The sequence below is a fragment of the Sciurus vulgaris genome (genome assembly GCF_902686455.1).
Source record: "Sciurus vulgaris genome assembly, chromosome: 3".
NCBI classification, from domain to species: domain Eukaryota; kingdom Metazoa; phylum Chordata; class Mammalia; order Rodentia; family Sciuridae; genus Sciurus; species Sciurus vulgaris.
In genome coordinates, this window is record NC_136463.1 from 51,349,166 (window position 1) to 51,369,716 (window position 20,551).

At 45.4% G+C, this 20,551-nt stretch overlaps 1 protein-coding gene across 2 annotated transcripts; it reads left to right on the forward strand.

The window, feature by feature from the left end:
- The first annotated feature begins 2,349 nt into the window (after window positions 1-2,349).
- Window positions 2,350-11,481, forward strand: TMEM238L (transmembrane protein 238 like). 2 transcript variants are annotated; one of them, XM_079134082.1, is made up of 3 exons: window positions 2,350-3,763; window positions 9,245-9,547; window positions 10,512-11,481. In XM_079134082.1, exon 1 carries the CDS (start codon window positions 3,414-3,416, stop codon window positions 3,651-3,653), a length of 240 nt encoding a protein of 79 aa, XP_078990208.1. In that variant the 5' UTR covers window positions 2,350-3,413; the 3' UTR covers window positions 3,654-3,763; window positions 9,245-9,547; window positions 10,512-11,481. The 2 variants fall into 2 exon arrangements, with proteins under 2 accessions (XP_078990208.1, XP_078990207.1); XM_079134081.1 differs by lacking the exon at window positions 9,245-9,547 and having other exon boundaries at window positions 2,352-3,763.
- Window positions 11,482-20,551: the final 9,070 nt, after the last annotated feature.

The window sequence follows — 20,551 nt, forward strand, 5'->3', positions numbered from 1 at the left end:
GCACCAGGTGAAGATGAAGACAGGGTCAGGGTGAGGCTTCTTCAAGCCAAGGAGCACCAAAGATTGCCAGAGAAGCACCAGCAGCTAGGAGAGGATGGGAACGGCTTCTACCTTCATCGCCAGAGGATCCCACCCTGCCTGATCTGACTTCTAGCCTCTACAACTGCGGGACAACACATCTGTGATGCAAGTCACCAAATTCAAGGAACTTTGTCACAGCAGCCCTGGAAAAGCAACAGAGTCATTTCCAACAGTGGATCCTTTAGTCTTGGTGGGTGAATGAGTCCTGGAGGAGCTCAGTGGAAAGAGGGCGTTGGTGTCCTTCCTAAAATAGGCCCCAGCAGCTGCTCCTCATCAGGTCAGGTGAATGTTTTCTTACTGATGAGCTGCCCTGGCCTAGGCCAACTCCACCCCAGGTGCTTTCCATTCCCCACACTCCAGGTCACTCTTCCTACATATTCTCACCTCCCACCTCCTCTTTCCAGCCTTCAATCCAGCGCTCCAGTTTCACTCATCTGGCTTTTCATCAAGTGTCCCAGTGAGTCTCTTTCAGCTGTGCAAATACCTAGACCACCTGAACACACAGAACAGATCATTGCAAGAAACAGGAGCAAGAAAGCGACAGGGCAGCACGGGAGGCTGCTCACCTCCTGGCCTGTGTTCTAGGAGCCGTGGTTAGTGACATGTTACCAGAGGGAACTGCAGCTTGCTGAACCGGGAATAGAAAGCAGCCCACTACTGTAACAAAGGAAAGAGAGAGTTCTGGTCCTGGAAGATGCATACCAAGGATTGATCCTAATGGGCTTTCAATAATGAGGTAGTAAATGATTTCAATTTTGTTCCTTTGGCTTGTGAATATGTCATAGTTTTTCAGCTGTAAGTGTGTGTGTGTGTGTGTGTGTGTGTGTGTGTGTGTGTGTGTGAGAGAGAGAGAGAGAGAGAGAATAGTACAGTTGAACCCTCTGTAACTATAGATGACAAATTGTGGATTCAACCGAACTTGAATAAAAAAATAATTAGAGGAAAAAACTCTGCATCTGTTTGGAACAGGTGCAGACTTTTTTCTTGTCATAATTCCCTAAGCAATACAGTATAATAAATATTTACATGGCATTTACATTGTATTAGGTAGCATAAGGGGTGAATATAAAGGATACAGGAAGTGTAATTCCAGTGACTTGGAAGGCTAAGGCAGGAGGATTGCAGGTTTGAGACCCGCTGGGGCAACTTAGCCAGACCCTGTCTCAAAAATAAATAAATAAATAAATAAATAAAGTTCTGGGGATGTCTCTCAGTGGTAGAGCGCCCCTGGTTTCAAACCTAGGTACTGCAAAAGAAAGAAGAGGAAAAAAAGAGCAGAGGGAGGGAGGGAGGAGGGAGGGAAGAAAAAAAGAAAGGAGGGAAGCAAGCCAGTAGGAGGGTGTACACAGGTTATAGCAAACACTATGCCATTTACTACAAGTGTGGATTTTGATATCCATAGGATCCTGAAACCAATCACTCCATGGATACTGAGGGACAACTCTAGTACTAAAACATTTGAGGAGATTCAAAACCCCAACAATTCCTTGAGATGCTCAGGGTCTGTGTTGAGTGCCTCTGGCCTGAAGAGAGAAGCAGGGCAGAGAGGAAGCTGAGGCAGGAGGATCAAAATTTGGAGCCCAGCCTCAGCAACTTGGAGAGACTCCATCTTAAAGATAAATAAATAAAAAGAACTAGGGATGTAGCTCAGTGGTAAAATGCCCCTGGATTCCATTCCCAGTTTAAAAGGAAAAAAGTAAAGACTATATTGATCAACCAGGATGACTAAAGAATTTTTCAGCATACATAAATTTTAGTGCAAAACTTGTTCCCCACACTAGACACATCACACACACACACACACACACACACACACACACACACACACACACACACGATTTTATAAGGTATCTAGAAATCTATAAACTAGGTCAGAACATGTCAGCCTGACCCTGCACAGACACAGTTGGGGTCATGGACCTGCCCCTGCAAGAGGCTCTTGCTGTTCTTCAGTGTTCTTTCCAAGAAACTTTCCTGGTCAAACTGGGACAATGGACTGAAAGAGCTGTGGTCTTCCCAGCTGGGAAAGGATGTTGATACCAGGTGGGAGACCTCGAGATGCCCCACACCGGCTAGCTGGCTATTTCATCCTATTTCAGATCCTAAAAATTGTTCCACCCTTACCTTCCTCAATACTTTTTTCTGACAGTTTCTCATTCTGACTTATTTTACACCTAGGAAACTAAGTTCAAATGACCTATTTATTCTCACCTTTCATGAGAGGTGAAAAGAAGTGGAAATTATTTCCTTCATTTATCTGGGGAAACTGACACCCAGAAAGTTAGGCACCTGTTCAAGGTCCTGGTCTGCACCAGGGACAGAGGGGTGTTCATCCATGTAGCACAGCCATGGGGCCAAGAGCTGCCACAGCATCTCTGTCATGCAATGTTCACTCTGTACACCTGAGTGGCCACAGTGATAAGATCTCCTCTTATCACTGTGTTTGATACATCACTCCTCAGGGCCACTTGTGGTGTCCGGGAGGGCATACAGGTGGAGTAGCAAAGAGAAAGCAAACAAAAAGTTAGTCAGTGTAGAAAACACAGCCAATGGACCATGTCAACATCTCTTGATGGGAGTTGCCTTTTGGTTCACTCCGAGGCCACTGCAGAGGCCAGACATTCCTTCTCCCCACACTGTCCTCTCCCTGTCCTCTCGACCTCCCCAAATCTGCCTTTATCCTTATTCTCCATCCTCATGGGACACTTAGGTCGCATCTTCAGAGAGGCAAACCTGCAAGACCAGACACCTTCTCTCACTATTATCAGCTAATTATTGCATCATTTCAGAATCCACTGACATCCACAAACTTTCACCTGTGCCTTTACATAAGTCCCCCTTTCCCCAAGAGGAGGGCAGAAGGCACAGAAGGAGAAAGACCCCACTCTATCCCATCAGGTGAAGCCACTGAGTCTCAGAAACAGGACACTCAAATGCTCTCTGGCTTCCACATCAAAGAACACAGCACAGGACTTTCCCTCCTCCAAGGGCTGCAGGACCCCTGACATTGTAAATCCATCCAAGGCACCCTGGCTCCTCTGCCATGTAACCAGATTAGTCCCAGTGATGATGAGTCCAATTATCAGTGATGTCAGACTGTTTGGGTTGGGATCATTCCTGAACCATGAAACAGTTAAGAAATATCCTGCCCCACTGGCTGCCGGACTCATAAAGGTGGACCCACGTGTACTTCCTTGTGGCTCCAAGACGCAGCCTGCTCACTCATTTGCTCACGCCCAGAGGGAGAGAAGGCAGCAGCAGGCAGGGCTGCCACCCTCCCATGCAAATCACCCCGGGGAGTGCGGCCGGACTCCTCCTGCTCCTCCCGGGCAATGCTCCTGGGCAGGCCCTGTGGTAGATGCCATCCCGGGCGCTGTGTGTTCTTCCTTGTCATTGCCCTCCTGTGCGACGCTCTGGGCCTGGTCATTTTGCTGCTGGGGATCTTCGCCACACTGAATTACTGGGACTTCTTGGTCTACACGGGGGCCCTGATCCTGGCTCTCAGCCTGCTGTTCTGGATCGCTTGGTATACCTTCAACATCGAGGTGCCTCTGGAGAAACTAGACTTATAGTCTTGCCATGGCAGAGGAGGAGTATGCAGGTGCCATCTGCAGCTATGAACCTGTGGCCCTCAGACGGTGATGTGTTACAGCTTCCACCCAGAATGGCCCACCAGGACCAGGTGAGTGCACACAAGACCTGCCTGGCGGGGTGGCCAGGGAGACCCCAACGAACAGAGACAGGCCAGGACCCAGCAGATAAACAGCTGGGATAAGCAGATAAGTGCTGACTGTAACTGTGGGCCCACAGCACTGCTGTGGTAGCCCAGCCAGCAGGATGGGGAGCAGGCCTTTTCTCCTCTAGGGATTGCTTTCCTCACAGAGTCTGGAAAGGGGCCCTCTACAGCCCATTCCACTCCTGATATGCCATAAATGACCCTTATTGCCATACAGAAGTAGGAGTTTTCTCTTCAGCTTAGAACTTGAGAGGAGAATCCCTTGTGGGAAAAAAGCCTCCAGCATAAGGAGAGGATGGAAAGTTCCGGAATGGCTGCTTATGCCCTTACATGCAAAGAGGGGTGTGAACTGGCTGTGTGGGAGGAAGCAGAGCAGAACCATCCAGAATGGCCCTTCTCACTTTCTTCCTCCCTGCACCTGCCCAGATGAGACACACAAGAGGGGATCAGGCCCTGCCTCCAAGGACGCGTGACACCTGCTTCTTTCTCAGCAGTGCCCCCATCCCACTCTCCCACACACTGCATGCAGTCAACATATGTACTCAGACCAGACACGAAACACCAGAAATCAACAGACCATAGCTTCTTGAATTTCCTCAACTGAGCAGTAGGTCACAGCCAGGCAAGCAGCTCGGTAGACTGCATGAAACCAAACAGGTAGCTGGCTGCGAGATTCTTCACATAGAGATAGAGCCCACAAGGTAATCCCCATCTGGCCCTTACAGTTCTGAATCGGAGATGGGCAGCTCTCCCCAGGATATTGAAACTGGAGCTCTGAATGAGTTGATCTCTCACCTTACCCTCCTCCCCAGCTGGGTCAGAATCTGCTCTCAGGTGCAGTGGGACACTCCCTTTTGATTAGGAGATGTAGGGTCAAAGGTTATTGCTGAGTTGAAAGAAGGAAATAATGGATGTATCTTTTATAGGGGATTACATCTGACCCACAGAACTTAGAGAAAAAAAAGCAAATTGAAGGAGGTCTCCAAGGAGACCTCTGTGCAGTAGCTAGCCTCTGATACAGAAGATGAGATGTCAGAATGCCAAGGGCCACGCTTCTTAGCTGGGTGACCTTGTACAGGTTGTGTCACACTCTGAGCCTCATAGTTCCTAACAATGAGGATACTATTCTTCAGTTTTGTTAAGAGGACCACAAAGAGGTAAACAGGAAAAGACCCTTTGCAAACAATGTGGTTCTCACAGACATCATGTGTTGTTATTAAACATGTAGCCTGGAGTAAGTAAACTGACCCAGAGTCCAAATTAGGAATACTTGGTTGTCCCTCAAGTTGCTAATGGTGGGTGGGGTCAGCTCCAACGTTGCATTATGGAAATTCTAAGGAAGAAGGACCTCCTGGTTTGTTTGATGGTTCATTGGGAATGGTTGAGGCACCCGGGATGCCATGAAGAATAAGACACATGAGGGTTTCATTCTTAGGGAATTTGCTGTCCAGGGAGAAAGACAGACATTAGCCAGATAGTCTCGCTAACAGGAGTACAATAAAAAAGTCAGGTGAGGACCAGGAAGGAGAAGAGCATCATGCCACAAGAACATCCAACAGAGAAACTTATCCAACAGGTAGAGTCACAGAAGCCTTCCTGGAGGAGGTGACATCAGGCTGAATCCCAAACCAAAAGTAGGAGTTGGTTTTAAAGTCATTCAAGGAGAGGAAATGACTTGGGTATAGATCCTTGGGTAGCAGGAAATAAAGGAGAGTAGCAAACAGAAGGGCAGAGGGCAAGCACAGGAGAGGGTGAGGGCCCTGAGTAGGCAGAGGCCAGGCTGGCAGGGCCTTGAAAGCCCCCTTGAGGATGCTGATCATTACTTTAACGATAATAAAAAGTCACTAAAGAGATGAAAGCAAGGGTGGGGCTTGACATAACTGGATCTGTGTTCCCAAAAGATCAGCCAGCCACAGCACACAGACAATGATAGTATTACCATTCTGGAAGCCAAGACACAAGCTCAGTGTGAGGCATTTGCCGGGCACATCCTTCCTTCATCCAGCAGAATTTCAACAACCCAGAGGTGAGGACTATGGGCCAAGTTCCAGACCATCTGGTTTGGGGTCTAGTTTTTCTCCTTCCTGGCTGTGTGACCTGGAACAAGGTACTTCACCTCTCCAAGCTTCAATTTCTGAACCCATAAAATGGAGATGGTGCGATTAATAATAACCCTACCACATAAAGTTGTTGCTCAGATTGAGTAGATTACTACCTGTTCAACACCACAGAAGTGATGGCTGAGGTATGCAAAGGGTAGTCCATTAAGCCTCAGTCATAATGCAGGAAACTGGCACAATCTAAAGGATGAGACCTATCTTTGAGGTACATACGCCTCAAGCACTCTGACCAATTCTTAAGATGGTATATGGTATTAAGATTTTTCAGAACCAGGGGTGGTGGAGCATGCCTATGATCCCAGAAGCTCGGGAAGCAAAGGCAGGAAGATGGAGAGTTCAAAGCCAGCCTCAGCAAAAGTGAGGTGCTAAGCAACTTGGTGAGAACCTGTCTCTAAATAAAATACAAAACAGGGCTGGGGATGTGGCTCCGTGGTTGAGTGCCCCTGAGCTCAACCCCTGGTACCCATCCCCCCAGGTTTTTTCAGAAAGTATGAGAGTGGATGCAGCCCCAGAATGCCAGGTTTTTGCACATGCTCAGTGGGACTTCAGAAATTGGAAGGTCCATTTCATAATTCATTGTAATCATGCAAGCAGCACTTTCACCTTTTCAGTCCCCAAACTCCATATCCTGGAGGCCCTCAAAGTCAGTTAGCCCACCCATCTAGCCTCCCGGTTCCCTTCCAGTCCCTGAATTATCTTAGGACTAGCACAGAGGGATGGGTTAGTGTGGGCTGGGACTGGTGTTCACTTATGGCATTACACCCTTCCCTGGGACCTTGGGTAAGTCACTTCACTCCCCCTTATAATGAGAGATCTATCTTAATGGGAGAAGGTTTCTAACACCCCCATGGGAGGGGATTGAAGGATAGGGTGAGGGAGCAGGAACCCAGCAGCCCCACCCACACCCCACCACACAATGAAGTTCACCCAGAATGGCTGGGTTCTTGGTATTTTTACCCATTGAACTTGCAGGCAAGACTCCATGTGAATACAAACATCTGATGCCAAAAACTATTTCTCAAAACACCCAGTCTCAGTTCCCGTACATTCTATAACCTTTGGCCTGGATGTAATCACTAACTATAGTCATGATTTATAAGCAGATCGTAACTGGCCATGCCAGTTCCCTGATTCTCTGAGTGGGGTAAAAGGGAAGAATGTGGACTCCTAAATTCAAAGCCCAACACCACAGTTCCTCAAGATGAGGTTGATAGGATCTGCCCCAGAGAAAAGAAGGTCCCATTTCCAGTCCAGTATGGGACAGAGCAGGGGCCTGGCTTGTAACTTTGCAAATTCTCCAGGGACGAGAAAGCAGCCCCTTGAGATGAGGGGTTCAGTTTTACAGTCCATTGTGTACCAAGCGAGACACCATGCCCTTTGATTTTTATCACTCAGTCTCTGTGTTCAGAACTGTTGGCTGCATTTTCTACTTCTTGGGCTCTTCTCCTAGATAAAGATAAGGCCCCAGGAAATATGGTGAGGACTCTTGTCATTTTACAAGAGAGTGTCCAAAAGTGTGGCACCCCCACAAACATGCACGCTATATGCATGCGTGTCTCTTCTATTGCCCCTCTATGCACACATCCCACACAAATCAACAACACACACATCTACTCCTGCACTTTACAAACACACAAGCACCTTAACACATACACAATCATTCCTCTCAACTGCATGCACGTGTTCATACACACACCAACACGTCCTCCTCCACACACTCATTCATACAAACCCAATCACATATCCTCCATACCCACAGCCACCCTGTGCACACACTAACACCCTCTCATACCTACCACACAAAAACACACCCAGAAACACACTCAAAGAAGTAAGCAAATGAAGCCAATCTGCATACAAGGAGCACTGCCCCGAGTCCCAGAAAGTGAAACTTGTTCCTCTACAGTGACTTTTCCAAGACGCAGACTCTCCTCTCAGCCCACAGAGGAGGCCCGGTGCTGCCAAGTCTGCTCAAAGGTGAGCTGAGTAAAAGCACCTCCACACCTGCTCAGTGAGCCCACACAACAGACAGACATGGTGTATGGCTATGTAGGTTGTCCAAGAATTTTCAAATCTCTCCAGGGATTTTTAATCTAAAGGAAGAGATAATACAAGTACACAATATTTCCCAAAAAGCCCATGGGAAAATGTGTTCCAGGAAATAAGCCCAGGCTTGCACGGGTTCTGAAAACAGGACTGAGATGCTTAGTGTCCTGGCTGGAAGCTGGGGGCACATGTCTGACCACAGTGGTTTCCAGATGCCTGGCCTGGCTCCTGAGGAGTAGAAGAGAATGTGGTAGGTGGAGATAGCAGGGAGAGGGTTGTTCAGGCAAGGGAAAGTCTGCAGAGACAAAATAATTAGAAAGTCTAAGAAAGGCTCAGTAGACACATTGGACTTGGGGTCTTCACTGCTGACCAGGCAGAATTGAGAAGACCAGGCAAGGGTTCTGACCCTTAGCCAGGATGGCAAAGTCTTACATGACATTATAGACCAGAGAATGACAGAATCCTGCTCTGCTAGAGGAAGTGAGAAACCCTGAGATAAGGAAAACATTCAGAAAGTCAGATGATGAATAATAAGGGCTCCAGCTGAACCAATGGCCAGGAGAGGAGGGGAGGAGGGCAGAGACAAGCTGGGAGAGTGGACCTATCCTGGTATTCTCGAGTGGGGAAGTGGTAACAAAGACTTGAAAAAGTGTTGCTGTCCATGGAATAAGAAAGGTCAGGAGAAGGCATGTTTGATTAAGATGGTGCCTTTGAGTTTTAGATGTAAATGGTGCAGTTGGCAAAGAATGTGCAGATTTTTTAACTCAGAGGAGAGATCGGACATGGAGATAGGGTTGGAGATATGACTGCAGATGAGATCGTAGAGGGTGAGGAGGCAGAAGGAATAAGGAAGAATACAGGGATTGAGAGGGCAGGGAAAGAAGAAAGGGAGAAGGAAAAGAACAGTAAAATTCACTGAACCAGGCCCAAGGCCACTACACATGATCCCAGTTTCCCCCTATCAGTAATGCCCCGGGGAAGGTATCATCATCACCACCACCACCACCATTATTCCCCTTTTACAAATAAGGACAAAAAGGAGCGTAGAGGTTAAGTCATTTGACCAGCATGATAGAGCCAGATTATGAAACCCGTGTATCTTTCTCTCATTCATCTTCTTTCCACTAGACTAGGAACTGGCAGAGTATGACCCATGGTCAAATCTGGCCCACCTCCTATTTATTTGAGTAAAGTTCTGCCGGCTTCCTTTGAGTTCATTCATTTATGCGTTGTCCATGGCTTCCTTATACTATATTGGCAGGTTGAGTAATTGCCACAGAGAACATTGAGCCTGCAAAACCTACAATGTTGACTACGAGACCCTTTACAGAAAAACTTGCCAACTTCTGGCCTAGCCATGGATGTTTCTCACAGAAAGTAAGGTCAGAATCTGGGATCAAGACTGCGTTGGGAGGAGGGGAGAAGGAAGGCATCTCCAGGAGCTCAAATGGAAGTTTCCAGGGAATAGTAAGGAAGCAACCCTGTGGAGGTGGTTGCAAGGACAAAGAAGGCCATGTTACCAAGAGTGGGAGAAACTGACCATCAAATGCTTCAGAGCTCTCAGGTAGGATGGAGCCTGAGGAAAGGTGATCAGCCTTGGCAGTGGGCCCTTACTTACCTGTAAATGGGGAAAGACCAGATCAGTGCTGCAGGTGGAGTGGCCGTTGAGATGTGCGAGAAGTGAGTACAGAATCGTCTTCAAAATATTTGGTGATGACATGAAGATGCCAGGTGGTTGCCTGATGGCATAGCTGGTTTGAGGTAGGAATTTTTTTTTTTTTTTAAAGGAAGGAATAAAGAAAAGTGAGCAGGACAGTAAATGGAGGAAGGGAAGCTAGGAAAGAGGGAAAAAGGATGTTGAAGTGATGAACTCCCTTTCTTCTTTCCCTGCCCTCTCAATCCCTGTATTCTTCCTTATTCCTTCTGCCTCCTCACCCTCTACGATCTCATCTGCAGTCATATCTCCAACCCTATCTCCATGTCCGATCTCTCCTCTGAGTTAAAAAATCTGCACATTCATTGCCAACTGCACCATTTGCATCTAAAACTCAATGGCACCATGTACTATACAGATCTCTGACCATGTCTGAAGTGGGAAAAGGTGGGAAGAGAGCTCGGAGAGAGGAATTAGCTTTGCCTTCAGGAGAGAGTGGGGAGAGGTGCGAAGATCTGATGAGCACTCGGTAGGTACTGGCGAATCACTTATCTTCGTGATCTCATGGATTGCTTACAAATCCCCACCTCGCAGATGGAGTCTCATTGTGCTTGCAGGGTTATTGAAGATGAGGACTAGAATCCAAACCCATGTCTGGTTGACTCTGAGAACTACCTGTTTCGGGCTTGGGAGATAACTCAGCCAGTACAGTGCTTGCCTTGCAAGCATGAGGCCCTGGGTTCAATCCCCAGCACCACAAAAAAAAAAAAAAAAAAAAAAAAAAAAAAAGAACTACCAACTACCCGTTTCATCACACACAGGCATGAAATGATGTGACCAGTTGATCCCCTTTGTCTTCATTTATTCAACACAGGTCCCATTTGATAGAAAGGAATCAAATCAAGATGCTCTCTTTGTGGCACATCCTTTCATGGAGTTCAAGAAGAAATAGAAGCTGAGATGTCAAGACAATGGTGCCTGTGACTGGCTGTGAATATCAGAGCCAAGCATTCCTGCACCAGGCCACCAACGTCACTGCCACTGCCCACACTGTTTATGGAGGGCCTGAGAAGCCATGAAATTTTCCCAATGGGGCCTTTATGGCAGCAATCCAGCTGCAGGCTTGGATGCTGAAAGTAAAGTCCCAATCTCTGCTACTCCTCTGGTCAATGTCTTTAAAATTGACAATTGGAACCAAACACAAAAATCCAGATGGGTCACCTGTGAGCACACTTTCCATAGTATTGCTGCTACTTCTCTCCGACTCTGGACAGACTCTGTGAGGGTGGAGGGCTCCACCTCATCTATACCGTCAAACGCATCCCACACAGCAGCATATTCCAATGTGTTGGTTGCAAATTCAGATGCACAGTCAGTGCTGTGAGCCAGAGGACTCTCTCCTCCTCAGTGGTACCTGCTGGGTACCACTCATGAAGCCCCACCCATTTGTACAGCTAAGCCACAAATTTGCTCATATTGAGCCTTTAGTCCACTGAAACGCTGCAGGCGTTTTTCTGACAAGTAAGCTTGGCCTCTGCTGTACTGTCCCCATGTCGTTCATTTCATGACCTTAAGGACAAGATGTTATTTTTAGCTCAAATTGTATGTGGTCAAGTGTAGTCCAATGACAGCAACTCTGAGAGCCGACGTTCCTAAGCCCATCTGACATTTTCGTGCTCTGCTTTGTCACTCAGGCTTGACCTGCTCCACTAATTTATATTTTCCCTGGTCTAATTTTGTACTTCTTATTTATATTACACCCCAAATGTGTATGTTTTCATATGTGTTTCCTTTAAGCTGTCTCATATCTGTTATGGTATAAATAAAGATGATTTGAACTTATATTCAATTTGCTATACACAATTCTGAGTCCGCATGATGTCCTGAAAATTTTCAAACCCCCAGTTTTAGGGCACTGTCTTCCCATTTGTTTAATCTGCCTTTGCACAAGTCCTGGAATTCTACGTTGGGTACAGGTGCCACCAGGAGGAAACACAGAGTGCATAGTGTTGGAAACAAACACTGGTTATCCCAATATCCCAGCTTTTTCCAATATTTCTGTGTTCAGCCAGCAGCCTGGCTTTTCAGAATTAGGCTGAACTCAGAAACCTGAAAAAATGTCATAAAAGATCATTCTAGTTAAAACACTGAAAGAAAGTTCCCTCCTTGAGCTTTTTTTTTTTTTTTTTTTTTTTTTTTTGTCTGCGCTGATGATTGTACTGGGTGGTGCTTTAGCACTGAGCTACATCCCAAACCCTTTTTACTCATTATTTTAAAGTGAGTGCCCAGGCTGTCTTCAAATTTTGGGATCCTCCTATCTCAGTCTCCCAAGTAGCTGGAATTACAGGTGTGCAACATCATGGTCCACCAAACATCTTTACCTACTGATCTTCCCAACTGGAACTTTCTTTGTGTGTCTGAGCTGACTACACACTCTTAGTGGCCCCCTGCTCTTACATAGGATTCTGAAATTAGCGCAGAAGAAAAAGTCACATAGAATCAAAATGGTTCTGTCCTTAGGAACACACTGTGCTGGAGGCCTGATAACTTCTCTCCTTTAGACCAATACAGTTGAGGATCTTTTTTTAAAATTATTCCTAGAAATGGAACTGTTTTCTGCTTTTGTCTGGATACCAAATGCAGTCCTTGACTTTCACCTAGCAGCAGCCACATTGTTCAAAATATGCTAATCTTGAAAAACTAAGATCACACTCAACACAGTTCACATCTAGGAGAGGCTGAAAGAGCTGAGATTGGCTGAGCAGCAGCTGATCCCACCTCACAGAATGCATTCACACCAGGGGATTTCCCACCCTATTTAAAGATTCCTCTCTCTCTCTCTCTCACTCTTTCATGTGTCGTGCGCAAGTTAAAGGCAGTGAATGACATACACGGTGGTTCTCCATAGAGGCCATTTGTTTGACTCCTGAATTGTCTCTCAAACTACAGGACACGCTCCTACAGGATGCAGCATGTATGTAATCACTGCTTTGGAGGGTGAGAGTTGAATAAATCCACAATTATAGGATAGGGAATGAATTAAATTGCTGATTACTTACCAGCCCTTCAATTAGCCCCTAGGGAAAAAAGGGAGGTTCACAGAGAAGGGACTCCTGGAATTTATCTTCGACCACCCCAGAACCACCTTTAAGAGCTGAAACTGAGAAGGCAATCCCAGGCACACATGTGGAAATTGGGAGGCAATCCCTCCACTGCAAAACTTGGGCCACAACTGTGCATCTGCAGGGACTATGCTCAGAGACTCCGTAGGGAACAGAATTAGAGGACAGGAAGGAGCAAGCAAAGCAATCTTAGAGATCATGGAGCAGCAGCCTTCCAATGCAAATCACCTGGGGATCTTGTTGAACCATTTGGCTCTGAAGGTCTTAGATTGCCTTTCTAATGAGCTCCCAGATGCTGCTGCTGGGGTCTGTGACACATTAAAGAGCAAAGAGCACCAGCAATTCAGTTATTTTAGAGCTGGAAAAACTGAAACCTGCAGGTGAAGTGACTTTTCCAAGTTCAAGCAGATGATAGCAGCAGAAACACGTCTGAAGCCCTGGTCTCCAGACTGCCAGTCAAGTCCTCCTTCCCCTTCAAAAGAGCTAACTGGCTTCTCTCAAGTCTTGCAGAGCCTCAGGCAGTACAAGCAAGCAAGCAGGGCAGTGACCAGGGGAAGTGAGGCATGCTCACGCTGCCAGTGAGTCATGCACCTTCACACCTCAGCCACCAACTTGGCTGTGCTTTGTCCCAGGGAATGAGCAGGACTCCACACTGCTCTGCATCACTTCAGATGCCAGAGCGCTGACCACAGGAGTGCGCATCACACAGGCAGGGCTTAAACAGGTGGGGCCGTGTGAGGCCAGACGGAGTCTGACCTGGGCTCAGATTCTCTCAGCAGAAAGCTGGGCATGGGAAGCTCCTTCTGCTCTCCATCTCTGTAGCCCCTCCTCCTGTTGACTCCCTTGGGAAGCAGCTGAACTTTCACATACCTGAAGTCAGTTCCCTCTGCCTCTTAAGGCTGAATGACCTTATAGGTGGTTCTCAACAATGAGGAGATGACAATAGTGACATCACAATCACAGGTATCAAACATGATTCAGCACTGGCCTTTTGAGACTTCTATAATATCCTTAATTGACAAGTAGCTTTGAACATACCATTTCCCCTTCACAGAAATCAAAACAGAGCTGTAAGTCTTAGGTCATCTCATCAGGCTCATAATGATTCTAGGACCTGTCATTTTTAAAGCTATTTAAAGTAAAGTCTGTCACTAATAATCAAGTCTACACATAACCTGTCCTAATGGTTTATTGCAGAGATGACCAATGGGGAAGATGGGCATACTAAATGGATGGGTGGTCTCTCCCAAACCAATAGCCTCAAAGCCCCTCAGATTCAATCCAACTCTCAGTGAAACAGTTATGGGGGATAAAGGGGATCTTATCCTGGCTGGAATCCAAACTGACTCCATTACATTGAGGCAGGCTCAGAAATGTATTTGCATGAAGGGTAGAGAGCATTCTGGGTAAAAACCAACCCTAATGATAAAAGGAGTTGTGCAGATAAGCTTGGCCGAGTAAACAAGACCGGTAGGAATTCCCAGTTTCTTTTATCTATTAAAGGTCTATATTTGTTCCTGGGGGAAGAAATACTATCAGAATTACATTGGTCGTTAAGAAGAAATGTGTAATACTGGACATTATATCTTGGTACTTTAAGGAGTCTAGCATAGATTTGGGTTTTGTTGATTCTGGATAGACACGGTAGGTGCCAACTAACAGCTAATGCAAATTCATTGAGTTGAATAAACTTTTGTAAGACTCCCAAAAGTTTCTGGACAGGGTAGACAAACAAGAAGGCTAAAGGCCAGCCAGGAAACAGGAACAACAGCTAGTCACCCCTTGTCAGAGATATTGGGGTGATAGGTTCACAATGACAGAAGCTGAATGTGCTGAGTCTGGGGATGCCAAGGCTTTGCTGTTTGAGGAAGTGTGTTGTACACATCCAAGCACTAAACAGAAGGAGCTCCAGGGATGACTATAGCAGTCATACAGTCTCATGCTTGCCTTTAGTCTTTTATGCAACAGGTAGTCAGTCACCTCTGGTCTCATTCCACCTTGGTTCCTAAGATTACCCCTACTGGAAGATCCTTTAGTATTTGAAGGTGGTAGCTTTCAAGAAAAGGAGGGAAAAGTAGACTACAGAGTCCCACGGTGGCCTCACCAACCCAACCCTGCTGCCAGCTCTCTACAGTACCCGGCCATACACTGGCCTGCCTGCCCCCAAATTCCCCAAGTCAGCATGGGGAAAAATAATCAGCATGTACACTCCATGATCTATTTTACAAGTCAGCAGCTTAGGCACTGAATTTGTTCTGACCCTGCTTCCCAAATAGAGGTACCCAGTTTCCAATGATCTTAAATTTTTCCTTCCTGGCTTCTCTTTCTCTAAACTGGCTGCTCCTGCCCTAACCCCAGTCCCAGGGAATATTTTCCTCTTCATCCAGCTTTATTTTATCTCAAGTCTCAGGTCTATTCCACAATGACGAAGGCAGAGGCCTCGACCCAGATGTCTTGTCACCCTTGTCCCCATCTTTCTGACCAGTCCTCCTCCCTACCCTCAAGCTTAAACCCTGTGGCTGTCCTTCCCCAAGTCCACATCTGCTTTCCTGACTGTACCTATTTGGAGGTTCAACTCTGGCCCCTTCCCAGAGCTTCTCAATCTGAAGAAGAGTTCGGGGCCAGACAAGCAACTCTAGAGCCTCTTTGACTGCCAGGGAGTAGTAAAAGCACTGGTTCTCAAAGTAAGTCAGGGATCAACAGCAGCCACCTGGCCTGGGAACTTGGTAGAAATGCAGATTCTCCAGCCACATACAGGGTGACTGACTCATTCCCATTTACCATGGGCTTTCCTAGTTTTAATATCAAAACTCTCACATCCTCCCATAAATCAATAATGTTCCTATATTCCAATAGTAATTAGACCAAGGAAGAAATAAGGAAAATCACCTCAAGAAAAAGAGAAAACACTTGGGAATTAATCCAACCAAAGAGGTAAAAGAGCTCCACAATGAAAATTATGGAACATTGAAGAAAGAAATTGAAGAAGATGTTGGAAGAGGGAAAGACATCCCATGTTCTTAAACAGGCAGAATTAATATTGTTAAAATGGTCATACTACCAACAGCAATGTATAGATATTCAATGCATTCCCTATCAAAATACCAATAACATTCTTCACAGAATTAGAAAAAACATTTCTTTTATTCATTTGGAAAAATATGAGACCCAGAATACTCAAAGCAATACTAAACAAGAAAAGTGAAGCAGTAAGCATTACAATTCCTGATCTGACATTATAATATGGAGCTGTAGTAAAAACTCCATGGTATTGACATCAAAATATATATGAAGGCAATGGAATAGAATGGAAGACACAGGGACAAACCCACAAACCTATAGCCATCTGATATTTGACAAAGGTGCCAAAAATATATTTTGGAGAAAAGACAGCCTTTTTAACAAATGTTGCTGGGATAGCTATACCTAGAAAAATGAAATTGGACCCCTATCTTTCACCCTGCACAAAACTCAAGTCAAAATGGATCAGACTTAGGAACTAAACCAGAAAACTTACAACTTCTAGAAGAAAACATAAAGTGAACACTCCATCATATAAGGACTGGCACAGACTTCCTTAACAAGACCCCCAAAGCACAAGAAATAAAACCAACAATCAATAAGTGGGATGACTTCAAACTAAAAATTTCTGCATAGCAAAGGAGGTGAAGAGAGCCTACAGAACAGAAGAAAATCTTGGCCAGCTACTCCTCCAACAGGGAATTAACATCTAGAATATATGAAGAACTCAAAAAACTAAGCACCAATACATATATAACCCGAACAATAAATGGGCAAATGAATTAAAAAGAAACTTCTCAATAGAAAAAGCACAAAAGACCAATAAGTACATGAAAAAAGTGTTCAAAATCTCTAGCAATCAGGGAAATGCAAATCAAAAGTACACTAAGATTTCATCTTACTCCAGTCAGAATGGCAATGATCAAGAATACAAACAACAATAAATAATAAATACTGACGAGGTTGTGGGGAGAAAGGAACACTTGTATATTGTCAATGGGACTAGAGACTAGTACAACCACTCTGGAAAGCAGTTTAGAGATTCTTCAAGAAACTAGGGACGGAACCACCATATAACCCAACTACGCCACTCCCGGATATTTTCCCAAAAGATCTAAAATCAGCGTACTACAGTGACACAACCACGTCAATGTTTATAACAGCACAATTCATGATAGCTAAATTGTGAAATCAATCCAGATGTCCATCAATAGATGAATGGATTAAGAAATTGTGGTATGTGTATGTATATGTATGTATATATATATGTATGTATGTATATATACAATGGAGTTCTATTCAGTCATTAAAAAAATGAAATTATGACATTTGCCAGTAAATGGATGGAATGGAGAATATCATGCTAAGTGAAATTAGCCAAACTTAGAAACTCAAAGATTGAATGTTTTCATGTGGAAACTAAAGTAGAAAGAGGAAAGGAAGGATAGGATAACATAAAACACCAATCAAATATAAATTAATAGATGAGCAAAAGGAAGTCTAGCAGACTAGGGGAAGAGGATATTGGGGAGACAGGAGAGAAAAGAGGGAGGCAAAAGGGGGAACATAAACTAAAATAGATTTCTATGCGTGTATGAGTTTGTAGAAATGAGCTCAGCTCTGGGGGGGTCCAGTGACGGGTACTTAACAAGCTCTCCAGGGGACTCTGATGCACACTGCACCAAGTCTTAGTCCTTCTACAATAAAGGATTTGGATTGCTGAACTTGTGCCTGCCTGGAAGCTGCTCTCTGTGCAACCCCATGATCTCACCTCTCCCTAGACACAGGAAACTTGTCCTGCTGTCTGTCACATGGAATCCAGGCTAGGCTGCACCAGCCCCAGGCAGCTTTCTCAGCTGTGAGGAACCTCATGTCCTGGCCAGTCTACAATGTTCCATGCTGCCTGCCTCTGGTGTCCTGGCTTGTGATGGGGATAGACTGGATTTTGCACATTTTTTGAGATAATCAAGTTTTCCATTGTTTGGAAAGAAAGTCAGGTCGGGTAGGTGAGCTGACTAGGCCTGCTGTACAGAAAAGGAGGGAGCAGGTAGGAAAGGAGTCAAAGTAAATGAAAAGATGAGGGGGTTGGAATAATCGAGGGAAAGGTTTGAAGTAAGTTGGCGTGGAGAATGGAATTGGATAATCCAGGAAGAGAGAAAATGAGATGGGGGATACATGGGAAAAGAGTATTCCTCAAAGGACAGTTCCCCGGGCCAGCAACATAAACTGGGATCTTCTTAGACATATGAATTTGGAGCCCCACCCAAACCTACTAAAATAGAAACTCTAAAAAGTGGACCCATTTGTCTTCATTTTGAAAAGTCCTCCTAGTGATTCTGATGCAGGCTACAGTTTGAGAACCCCTGGGCTGAACAATTCTATTTCTTTAGTTAGGTGTGCTGTCCCATGTGATCTTAAATGTCTGCCTTAGGCATAGTGAATCAGAGGATCCCCAGAAATAGGGATCTCCTTAGTGAGGAACACATACCACCTCTTGCTCTTGACCTAAGGTCTTCCTGTGTCTGCAGAAATAGGGACAAATGACTGTAGCATCTTCTGTGTCATCCATCACTCCCTATACTACTGGACCCAACCGCCCCTGACAGCTCTAGACCGTGTGGCCTGGAAGATGTTCTGGGTTGAAAAGAACCTTTTAGAACTTCTCATGCTCCGTCAGTACCCAACCTAGTTAGCATCAAAACCTTCTTTTATCTTCCATCTCTCTTGCCTTGAAATATGTTGTCTGCCAAAGAGACTGTAATCATTAAGGAATAATTAATTCATTTCCCTATGATTTATTAATCAAACATATCCATAATAGGGTATGCAAAAAGCAGAAAATAGACATATTATGATTTCCATTAGAGTTTTTGAAACATTTAAAACAATCCATTATAGCCTCCATGCACCCCTAGGGATCTGGCAAGAACAAATGAAACCAGAGATTAAGCAGCCTTTGTGAACAAAGGTAGCACATGAAATGCAATAAGCTAAATGCTTATCAGCTCTTCTTGTCACTCTTCCCCCACCCTCAGCTAGCTCAGGATTTTGACTCCTTCCACAAACCCATCCCAAAGGGCTAACAGACAAGACCAGTACCAACCAGGATCAGTCTGTGGACGGGTTGTCCTGCATACCCTTTCCCAGCATGGCTGACCCACTAGACCTCACTTCTACCTCCTGCATAGTAGGTCTTCAGTGTTCACCACTAAATCTACTCAAGGATAGCAGGCTGCATGATGGTCTGTGGCAAAGTAGGGAATAAGCCTGTGTGCCCCAGCATTTACCTCCATCACAACAATCTCAAAGACAGGGTTCCTGGGCCAGCAGGGTGCTGGAAAGAGGTGTTTCATATTTCCACCTGCAAAACCCTTTTCAGAAGTTCACAGGAGGGTGGAGCTGGAAAGCAAATCCAGTGATGGAGACTATATTACTCAGGGTCCTTCTTCCCCTCCAACAATGATGGGTTGGCTACTCTTTGAGACTGGATGGGCCTGCTCCTGCCTTTTCAGGACACTAGTCAATGAACACGTCTTAATGACAGAAAAGAAGCAGGACCTAGGGATAGAGTTGTGAGAGGACTGCCTCCAACAAAGAATATCTTAAAAACCTCTTATCTTGAAAATGTGTGTAATTGGGTGCAGTGGCACATGCTCATAATCCCAGCAACTCTGGAGACTGAGGCAGGAGTACTGTAAGTTTAAGGCCAGCCTCAGCAACTTAGTGAGACCCTGTCTCACACTAAAAAAATGTAAAAGGGCTGGGGTTGTAACTCAGTGGTAGAGTATCCCTGGGTTCAATCCCCAGTACCACAAAAAGAAAAAGAAAATGCGTACAAATGTTGACTTTTATTCCATGATATATTTATTATGTGTTCACTATTTTTTAAATGTTCCCCACATTTTCAGGTAAAATTGGAAGCATTTGAACTGTGGGTTTAATGATGCAGAGCCCCAGAAGGCCACAAAGTACAAATGAGAAAGGAATTCTCACGGTTGACAGCAGTTCTCTACCTGAGGCTCTTCAGTCTATCACACATGGATGTCCCACAGGTCCACCCCCAGCAGGTTGCCAGGCAAGTTCAGTCACATCTAATTGCCCCTACCTGAGATCAAAAAGCACCCTCTTGTCCAAGCCCCACGTTTTCCACATGAGAAAGTTAAGGTGTACAATGAGTCACCCAAGGCCGTACAAACTATTACTGACAGAGCATAACCTGGATCCAGCATTTTCTGACTCCTGACCTACTGCTCTTTCTGCCATTCCATTCTTCTCTGGGTGAAAGCAAAAGACTGTGACCAAACAGGATTCCCTCAAGGACTGAGCCAAAGCCCCTAGCAGCAAACCAGGTGGATAGGTTATGGGCTCAGAGACGTTATGGGCTCTATAAATGGGAATATCAGTGGAAGCACAATGTTGTCCAAGGTATACATAGGTGTCAAAATGAAGAGTGGTTTGTGAATGGCTACGGGGAAGGCTGGAGTGAAGCATTGTTCTTTCTGTTCTCCTGCCCTGCTTACTGTATTCAGTACATACATGGGGTGAAAGAGGGCTAGAAGGGAAGCTGACTCTGTAACGGACAGCAAGCTCCTGGCCTATGAATGACACACCATCTATGCCAATGGAAGGCATCAACAAAGATCAAGTAACTGTGCTGCTGGGCACCAACCTGGTTCCACCCAGGACGGATGGGGTCAGCACCAGGCCATGGAACCTGGTTTCTAAGGTGAAACCCACTTATCTTTGCTATTATTTACCACTGATATGAGCC

Bases quoted from the DNA above. Each gene is read 5' to 3' on its own strand.
- TMEM238L (XM_079134082.1), top strand. From the start codon at position 3,414: ATGCTCCTGGGCAGGCCCTGTGGTAGATGCCATCCCGGGCGCTGTGTG.